A 9,430-nucleotide genomic window follows, 5' to 3' on the forward strand; every position below is an offset into this window, starting at 1 on the left:
GTCTTGTTTTGAAAAGTGATTTAAGATTACCGAGATTCCTTTTTGGCCCTGGAGTTCAGTGTGTTATATACACTGGGCCTGAAGGAAGTCCTACATTTTTCTGGAGCATTTTTGCTAATATATTTGCCTGTTAGTGCAAGTTCATAGGTGTTGTTTATGTCTTGGGCCACAGCGATAACACTGTCGTAGATAAGATAGTCATAAGCTTTTGAGAACAAGGCTGAACCCACCAATGTAGTAATCATTTATTTCCAGGTGTGACGGGTTAGCCACATTCTGTAAACAAGCAAACTCGAGAAGAATTTAGTAACAAAAAAAAAAAAAAAAGAAGAATTTAGTGTTACCATCAGGTAAAACATAAAGTGAATGCACTTGATGGTCACAATCTTTATCTTCTTTCCAAGTAACTAATCACAAAGGCAGATAGCTTGCTATCTAATCAATATATAATTAATGCTGTTTCTATACCAGGAAGCAACTTTTCCAGGTTGGAGAATTTAAAAGACTTAGGGCTGCAGGGTGTAGCTTGGTGGTTGAACACTTGCCTAATGTATATGGGGAATGCGTTTGATCAACAGCACCTCAAAAATAAAGAAAATAAAAGATCTAGTGGGGCGGGAAACTGTAGTTTCTGGGGAACTAGAACTGAAATGTTTAGAAAAAACTGGGTCTGAGGGTGGTGGGAGAAAGGGCAGTGGGCACAGAAGAAGGGAACTGGAAGCCGGGGATATAGCTCGGCGGTACAACCGCCTGCCTGGCAAGAGCAAGGTCATGAGTTCGATTTGTGATACAGGAAGAAAAACCAACCAACCAAATAAACAAAAAGAACTGGGAGCAAGTAGGGCCCACGCCCATGCACCCCTTCTTACCGGAAGTTCGGCACGTAGGGTAGTGGGGGCGTTCCCACCGGAAGTGCAACAGGCAGAGCAGTGGGGGCGTTCCCACAGGAAGTGCGGCAGGCAGAGCAGTGGGGGCGTTCCCACAGGAAGTGCGGCAGGCAGAGCAGTGGGGGCGTTCCCACAGGAAGTGCGACAGGCAGGGAGTGGGGGCGTTCTCACCGGAAGTGCGGCTGGCCTGTCAGGAGTGGGGTGCGCTCTCACCGGAAGTGTGGCAGGCAGGTCAGAACGTGGCGCGGAGACAGGACCTGAGGTCAGCTCTGGGATCGCCAAGAGCCCTATCAGGAGAGGCGCAGGGAGGGGAGGGATCGAATGTGTCCGGATGATGAGCATCCACTGAGGCTCCGGCGGTGGCCCTGCTCTCCATGTGGGCCCCTGGCAGGGGACGCCCCATTGCAAACGTTTGTGGGCCCTGAGCAGTCTTGTCCGCCGGGAGACAGGAGAGGTGGGAGAACGCGGCCAAGGGAGGGACTCGCGCGGGGAAGCTGAGCAGCTAGCAGTTCGCAGTCAGCAGAGGAAAAACCAAGCCGCGAGCACAGGGCGCGGAGGAGCGGGGAGGCGCGGGGCGTGAGGTGTTCCAGGAGGAAAGGGAAGGCTGCAGGGGTGAGGTGGGGTCAGCGGCCTTTGCGTCTGTACCCCCAGTGTGGGGGGAACTGGAGAGGCTGGTGCAGGGTGTGGCCGCACTGCCTCTGATCCCAGTGCTCTTGGAGGCTGAGGCAGGAAGACCAAAGTCTCGGCAAATTAGCAATTCAGTGGGATCCTGCCTCAAAATAAAAAATAAAGGATTGGGGATGTAGCTCAGTTCCCTAGATTCAGTCTCCAAGACTGGAAAGCAAGAACCAAAACCAAACCAACAGACCCCCCCCCCCAAAAAAAAAACAAAACCAAAAAACCCCTAGCCATCCAACCAAACAAAAACACAGAAATCTTCACTAATATATCCTCTGTTATACCTAAGAAAAAAATAGCCGGGCGTGGTGGCGCAGGCCTGTAATCCTAGCACTTGGGAGGCGAAGGCAGGAGGATCGTTGCAAGTTCGAGACCCGCCTGGGCTACAAAGTGAGCTCAAGGTCAGCCTGAACTGCACAGAGACCCTGTCTCAAAAAGACAAGAAAAAAAGAAAAAACTGCAGCATTTTTGGGAGGCTAGAGCAGGAAGATCACTGCAAGTTCAAGGCCAGCTGAACTACATCATGAGACCCTGTCTCAGAAATCCAAATAAGTAAATAAATAAAAAGGAAAGAATGGCAGAGAGGAGAATACAGGTGGGCTCATGAGCCTGAAGTGAAGTTTGAGAGGAGGAGGGGAAGGAAAGTAGGACAATGGCTAGGTGTGGTGGTGCACACCTACAATCCCAGCACTTGGGAGGCTGAGGCAGGAGGATTGCTGCAAGTTCAAGGCCAGGCTGGACTACATACTGAGTTCAAGGCCAGCCTGAATTAAATGGTGAGACCCTGTCTCCAACAAACCAAAAAAAAAATAAACAGAAAGCAGGACAATGGGTAGTGAATGAATTGTTTCCTCTAGAGAGGAATGGGCCTGGGGAGCTAGGGAACGGGGCACGGGAGACTTCTATGGCCACTGACTCTGTCCATGACCTTTTGTAGCCACACCCAGGAGCAGGCTGAGAGGCAGCACCAGCGCCTCAAAAATAGAGAAAATAAAAGTGGGGCAAGAAACTGAAAAAAAAAAAAAAAAAAAAGGAAACTAGTCTGGAGAAATAGAACAGAAATGTTTAGGGAAAAGCGGCTCCCAAAGCAGCACAAGGACGGTGCGTGCACAGGCGCCAACGGGCCGGGCCACCTCAGGGAGGCGGCGGGGCGTGGCTGCCCCGCAGCAGCGCAAGCTCACCGCGGTTCTGCGTTCCTTCCGGCGTTACTTTGGGTTCTGCCTTCTCTCCTACCGGAATCTCGCACGTTTGCTATGTAAACAGTCAGAAATAGTAGACTTTGAGGGAATAAAACGTGGGAGGGACTTTACGATGATGATCTCATTTTGCAGACGAGGGCGTTCAGCCCCAGGGGGAAGTGACTTGCTCAAGGTCTAGCAACCAGACGGAACCGAGCTGAGGTGCTCAGGCTCCGGCTGTGCCTGCTGGGCTGGTCCCCCTGCGGTTCCCCGAGGGCGGGCACAGAGGCTGGACCCCCCCCCCCCCACAACCCCGAGCCCGCGGTTAATGATTAAACCCTGGTCTGAGCCAAAGCTTCTCAGCCATGGTTACTAAGTAAGCCATTTTCTGAGCAAAACTGACAATTCAAACAGGACAACTCTACGGGCCTAGAGATTGTATCAGCATAAACTGTACAATGACAGTATTTCAAGTGTATTTAAGTATTTCATAATACAGTAACTTAACCTCTCTGCAGCTTTACATGTTCTCTTCGTTGCAGTCTGCATGCTGGGCCCTGACACAACTTTGGGAGAAGCACTGAAAATAACTCCACTTAGTGTTTGAGGGAAGTAGGTAATAAAATCTGTTTGCTGTGTTCGCTGTCTCCAGATAGGGCTGTAATTACACCGCAGAAGGAAGAAAGGCGGCCGAGTCTCAATCTAGATCATTTATGTAAACTCAGCCTTCTTGTCAACCGCGCTCTCACATTGCACGCGCGCAGACCGCAGAGCTCATCTCCTGCGGACGCAGAGTGGGATCCCAGGGTGGGACCGCGGCCGAGCGGCTGCCTGTGCTCCGTCGATGCGCGGCTGTGGGTCAAGTCCCAAATCTGACATTCTGAGGTGAAAAAAACCTCTGACCAAGGAGCTCTCCAGTACAACAAAAACCACGATGCGCAAAATATATTCATATCGTATCTATAAAATCACAGACCACATGACACACAAAGAAGGTACATTCCCGCTAGATCTCAGGCCCTTCCGCCCCATGGCAACAGTACAACAGTACAACAATCATACTTCCAGAATTTGTAAATATTAGAGGTCTTCCCTAAATCAAAGTGTCACAAATAAATACATCTCACTTGAAAAAAGCTCCTTTTTAATTAGAAAAAAACCCCAGACATTTGGTTCGTTGAAATGTGTTTGGAGAGGGGCTGGGGATTTAGCTCAGTGGCAAAGCGCCTGCCTGGCAAGCGCAAGGTCGTGAGTTCGGTTCCCGGTACCGGAGAAAAACAAAACAAACAAACAAACAAAAAAAAATGTGTTTGGAGAAAAAACAAAAGATCTTCAAGAAACAAAAAGATCATTTCTAATATGGCCACATTAACGTGTGATAACATTTTAATGTATTTCAAATATTTGGCAACTTTTCAGCAATACCCCCCCCCCCGCAAATATTACAAAAACCACGATGCGCAAAATATATTCATATCGTATCTATAAAATCACGGACCACATGACACACAAAGAAGGCACATTCCCGCTAGATCTCAGGCCCCTCCGCCCCACGGCAAGCTGGGCACCGGCTTTGCTTTGCCAGCCCTCCCCGGCTGGTATGGATAGTGTTTGTCCAACACCCGCCGCTGTCGGCTCGCTCCGCTCTCTCTAGAAGGAAACCACAGGCCACCGCCCTGGCGCCATCCCTGGCCCGGTCCAATCAATAAGGACTTATTTCCTGTCCATTTGCTGAGGTCGCAGGAGTGAATCTCATTAATTATTTCTGTTACTGCAGCCTCAAGTGTGCTTCTGGCGTGACAAGTGAAAACTGCTTGACCTTTTTTTTTCTAATTTTGTTTGCAGTTGATTCCAGAAAGAGGGCAGGATTCGTTTAGCAATGTGCTAAAAAGGAAGGAAAAGATATGTGTATGTTCTTAAAGTCATTAATGTATTCCGCTATTTTGTAACAAAAGTGCCTGGATCACCTCATTCCTTAGGTTTTTCCGGCTAAGGAATAACAGTGTCTTTTTAAATTCGGTGTCATGAAAATCTGGTCACTGCAAACACGATGTTTTCTAAAGCCGATCTGGCCTCCGAGGGTGGGAAGCTCTCCAGGGCCTCCAGGGCCTTGTTTCCATGGTAACGACACAGGTCAATAGCTGAAGTCACACCTTTGCCAGCTTTGATTGTTTCTCGCAACTGTTAAGAAAAGAAAAACGCACAATAAAAGCCAAGTTTGTAGGTTACAGTAAGGGCTACAATTAAATTGGGGGGCTACGCAGGGAAAAACTGTATACTTAGTATTTCTGCTTCATTATTTTGAGGCGTTTAAAGAGGCCATCATTCCCCAGCAATCTCGAGGCGCGACTGCTCCCCAAAGCTGTTTGTCTCTGCGCTCCTGTCGCAGCACAATAGGCTCCAATCAGCCTAATTACACCTCCCGCCTGACTCCCCCTCCTGATAGGCTGAGGTGTGTCCCCGGGGTGAAGGTGGAGGGCATTTACAGCTCTGGCACTCTGAACCCAGCAGCCTCGTCTTAGTTCATAACTTTCTTTTAAAACACCACGTTTTTATTTTATTGTAGGTTTTTTGAGACAAGATTCTGATAAGTAGTTTCAGGCGGCCTAAGCAGTCCTCCTGCTTCAGCCTCCTGAGTGAGAGGATTACAGGCCAAATGCTGCATGTTGACGTAATAGTTTATATAAAGATTCAAGAAAGACACATCCTGTTAGACCTGATTGGGTATATTTAAAAGTTTTTATTTGAGAAGAATGAACCAAAACGCCCTTTCTAAAAAACACACTCTTGCGGACACACGAGGCTGACTTCTCACCCTTCCTTGGTCACAAAAAGGATCAATACAATGGCTGCTCATCGGAGCCGGAAGAACTCGCAGCTGCTTAGCCTGCCTGCTCTCCTCCGCCCCCGGCCGCCTCTCCTTCTCAGCCCGCGCCTCCCCTCCCGAGCCGGAGCGGGGAGTCTCTGTCCCCCGGGATGGAGGCCGGGCAGAGCCAGGTGTGAGCGGTGCTCTGTGGCTCGTGGACCGTGAACTTTGGGCTGCAGCACTGATCGGTCCCCGTGGGTCCCTGTCAGCTCCACCCCGGTCTCCGAGGGGCTGCAGTGAGTGTCGCGGGCCTCTCCCTGTCGTGGGGCAGGAGCCCTTCTCACCGGGGTCAGGGAGTCTGTTCTGCCGCCCTCGCCCTCGGAGCGCTCGCGGGTCTGCTCTGCTCTTCCTTCCCACTGCCGCTGCGGTGTTTCAGGCTCTCCCCGCCTCTCACCTGCCTTAGTTTGTGCAATCGCCTCCTAAAGAATCTTCCCACCATCAGTTCTGTGCCCCTGGACTCCAGCCATTACACACACTGCCAAGATCGTGATGAAATGCAAATACAGTCTTGTTAGAAACCCTTCGGTGCCCTGCGGTAGTGCTGAGAGAAGAGCCCCTGCTCCTTCAGGAGACACTGAAGCCCTTTCTGCAGCGGAGCTCTTGACGATCTCCATCTTCCCTGGCTCCCCTCCTTTCAACAGCTCCTTAGAGGAGCTGGCTGCAGTCCTTAGAGCTGACCTGCTACCCCCCACTGTCCTTCCCTGGGGCTCCCGGAGCCCCCTGGGCATACCTGCAGCACAGCATTATTACTTAGTGTTGTATTTTAATTTTCTACTCACTCTTCAGGAGGCTTTACGCTACTGACTGCATGGGGTTGGGGATTTAGCTCAGCAGCACAGCGCCTGCTTGGCAAGCGGGAAGTCCTGAGTTCGATTCCCAGTACCCGAACCCACCCCCTCCCGCAAAAAAACCCCCCAAAAACACAACAACTACTGACTGCATAATGCACGAAACAAATAAATTCGATGGTTTATTCTCCTGAGATCAGGACAGTGAGTCAAGATCACAGACACAGATACATATGAATTACTAAAGCTGAATCAAGAAGACATAAAAATCCTAAATAAACCAATATCCATCAATGAAATTGAAGATGTAATTATAAACTTACCAACAAGGAAAATCCCAGGCCCTGACGGATTCACTGTTGAATGCTACAAGAAATTCAGAGAAGACCTAACACCACTACTTCTCGAATTCTAATGAAATTGAAAGGGAAGCAGTACTACCAAATTCATTCCTGGAAGGAAGTGTTACCTTGATACCAAAACCAGAGAAAGACCCAACTAAGCTGGGCGTGGTGGCACACGCCTGTAATCCCAGCACTCGGGAGGCTGAGGCAGGTAGATCCTTGCAAGATTGAGACCAGCCTGGGCTACAAAGTGAGTTTAAGGCCAGCCTGAACTGCGTAATGAGACCCTGTCTCAAAAAAAAAAAAAAAAAAAAAAAAAAAAAGACACCCAACTAAGAAAGAGAACTACAGGCCAATCTCCCTAATGAACATAGATGTGAAAAGCCTCAATAAGATACTGGCAAATAGAATGCAGCAAATCATCAAGGAGATTATACACCATGACCAAGTGGGATTCATCCCAGGAATGCAGGGATGGTTCAACATACCCAAATCAATCAATGTAATACACCATATTAACAGAGCCAAGGACAAAAATCACATGATCATCTCAGTAGATGCAGAAAAAGCATCTGACAAGTCCAGCACCCATCCATGATAAAAACCCTACAGAAAACTGGAATAGATGGTCTTTATCTCAATCTGATAAAAGCCACCTAGGACAAACCAACAGCCATCATCATACTAAATGGACAAAAACTGAAAGCTTTCACTCTAAAATCAAGAACAAGATAAGGATGTCCACTGTCTCCACTCTTGTTCAACACAGTCCTGGAAACTTTAGCCAGGGCAATTAGGTAAGAGAAAAGAATAACAATTGGAAAGAAAGAATTTAAACTATCATTATTTGCAGAGAACATGATACTCTACATAGAAGACCCCAAAAAACTCCACTAAAAGACTGCTATATTTAATAAACAAATTCAGTACCATAGTGGGATACAAAGTCAACACTCAAAAATCAATAGCATCTGGGCATGGTGGTGCATGCCTGTAACCCCAACACTCCAGAGGCTGAGGCAGGAGGATCATCATGAGTTTGAGGTCGGCCTGGGCTACAAAGTAAACTCAAGGCCAGCTTGAACTGCATAGTGAGACCCTGTCTCAAAGACAGAAAACAAACAAACAAACAAACAAATAAAAAATCAATAGCCTTCCTGAACATGAATAACAAACTCCCTAACAAAGAAATTAGGGGAACAACACCTTTCACAACAGCATCCAAAAAACTGAAATACTTAGGAATCAATCTAATGAAGGAAGTAAAAGACCTCTACAGTGAAATCTACAGTACTCTTAAAAGAAGACTGAGGCCGGATGTGGTGGCGCACTCCTGTGATCCCAGCACTCGCGAGGCTGAGGCAGGAGGAACATTGTGAGTTGAACACCAGCCTGGGCTACAAAGTGAGCTCAAGGCCAGCCTGAATGGCATAGTGAGACCCTGTCTCAAAAAAAAAAAAAAAAAAAAAAAAAAAGGAGGCTGAAGAGGATATCAGAAAATGGAATGATATCCCTTGTTCTTGGGTGGGAAGAATCAACATAGTGAAAGGGGCCATACTTCCAAAACGGTTATACAGATTTAATGCAATTCTAATCAAAAGTCCAATGCATATTTCACAGAATTAGGGAAAACAATCCTACAATTCATTTGGAACCAGAAGAGACCTAGAATAGCAAAGGAAATTCTGGGCAACAAAGGCAAGGCAGGGGCATCACAATCTCTGACTTGAAATTACACTATAAAGCTACTGTGATAAAAACAGCATGATAGGCAAAAAAACACCCAAAGATCAATGGAACAGATTAGAAGATGTAGAAACAACTCCACACATACTCAGCCACCTTATCTTTGATAAAGGTTCCAAACACATTCACTGGAAGGATAGTTCTTTAATAAATGGTGCTGGAAAAATTAGCATTTCACATGTCAAAAATTAAAATTGGACCTATATCTTTCACCATGCATTAAATTCAAAATGGATCAAAGATCTAAAAATTAAAACAGAAACATTAAATCTGCTGGAAGATAGAATTGGTAAAACACTTGAGCTCAGGCTGGTCTTGAGCTCACTTTGTAGCCCAGGTTGGTCTCAAACTTGCAACGATCCTCCTGCCTCAGCCTCCTGACTGCTAAGATTCCAGGCATGCACTACGATGCCCAGCTTAGAGTCTCATATTATTAAAAAGCTTTTGCACAGCAAAAGAAACCATCAACAGGGGCTGGGGGTTTAGCTCAATGGCACAGTGCCTGCCTGGCAAGCATAAGGTCATGAGTTCGATTCCTGGTACTGGGGAAAAAAAAAAAAAAAAAAGAAACCATCAACAGTAAAGAGACAACCCACAATATGGGAAAAACTGTTTGCCAGCTGTTCCTCAGACAAAAGATTACTACTGAGAATATATAAAGAACTCAAATATATAAAGACCTCTCAAATTTAAAGAACCATTCACAAATGGGCATCTGAGATGAATACACATTTCTCAGATGAAGAAATACAAACAGTAAGTAAATATACGAAAAAATGTTCAACATCACTGGTCATTCAAGAGATGTAAATTAAAACAACACTGAGATTCCATCTCACCCTGGAAAGAATGGCTAACATCAAAGAATCAACAAATAACAAATGCTGGAGGGGCTGTGGGGAAAAAGGAACCCTTCTCCACTGTTGGTGGGAGTGAAGACTGG

The 9,430-nt window shown here is 47.0% G+C and overlaps 1 protein-coding gene and 1 long non-coding RNA gene across 2 annotated transcripts in view; both read right to left on the reverse strand.

Moving 5' to 3' along the window:
* Positions 1 to 1,033, reverse strand: part of LOC102009262 — an 8,909-nt gene extending 7,876 nt beyond the window's left edge. Inside the window, exon 1 of the long non-coding RNA XR_001232824.1 lies at positions 870 to 1,033. This is a non-coding gene — a long non-coding RNA (uncharacterized LOC102009262). The remainder of the gene's footprint in view (positions 1 to 869) is intronic.
* A 3,058-nt stretch (positions 1,034 to 4,091) lies between these two features.
* Positions 4,092 to 9,430, reverse strand: part of Pdss2 (prenyl (decaprenyl) diphosphate synthase, subunit 2) — a 287,734-nt gene continuing 282,395 nt past the window's right edge. Inside the window, exon 8 of the mRNA XM_005377839.2 lies at positions 4,092 to 4,924. Within this exon, the coding sequence (XP_005377896.1) occupies positions 4,766 to 4,924 (159 nt within the window). The 3' untranslated portion in view covers positions 4,092 to 4,765. The remainder of the gene's footprint in view (positions 4,925 to 9,430) is intronic.

The sequence above is a fragment of the Chinchilla lanigera genome, unplaced genomic scaffold, assembly GCF_000276665.1.
Source record: "Chinchilla lanigera isolate Chin_1 unplaced genomic scaffold, ChiLan1.0 scaffold00010, whole genome shotgun sequence".
Classification (NCBI taxonomy): domain Eukaryota; kingdom Metazoa; phylum Chordata; class Mammalia; order Rodentia; family Chinchillidae; genus Chinchilla; species Chinchilla lanigera.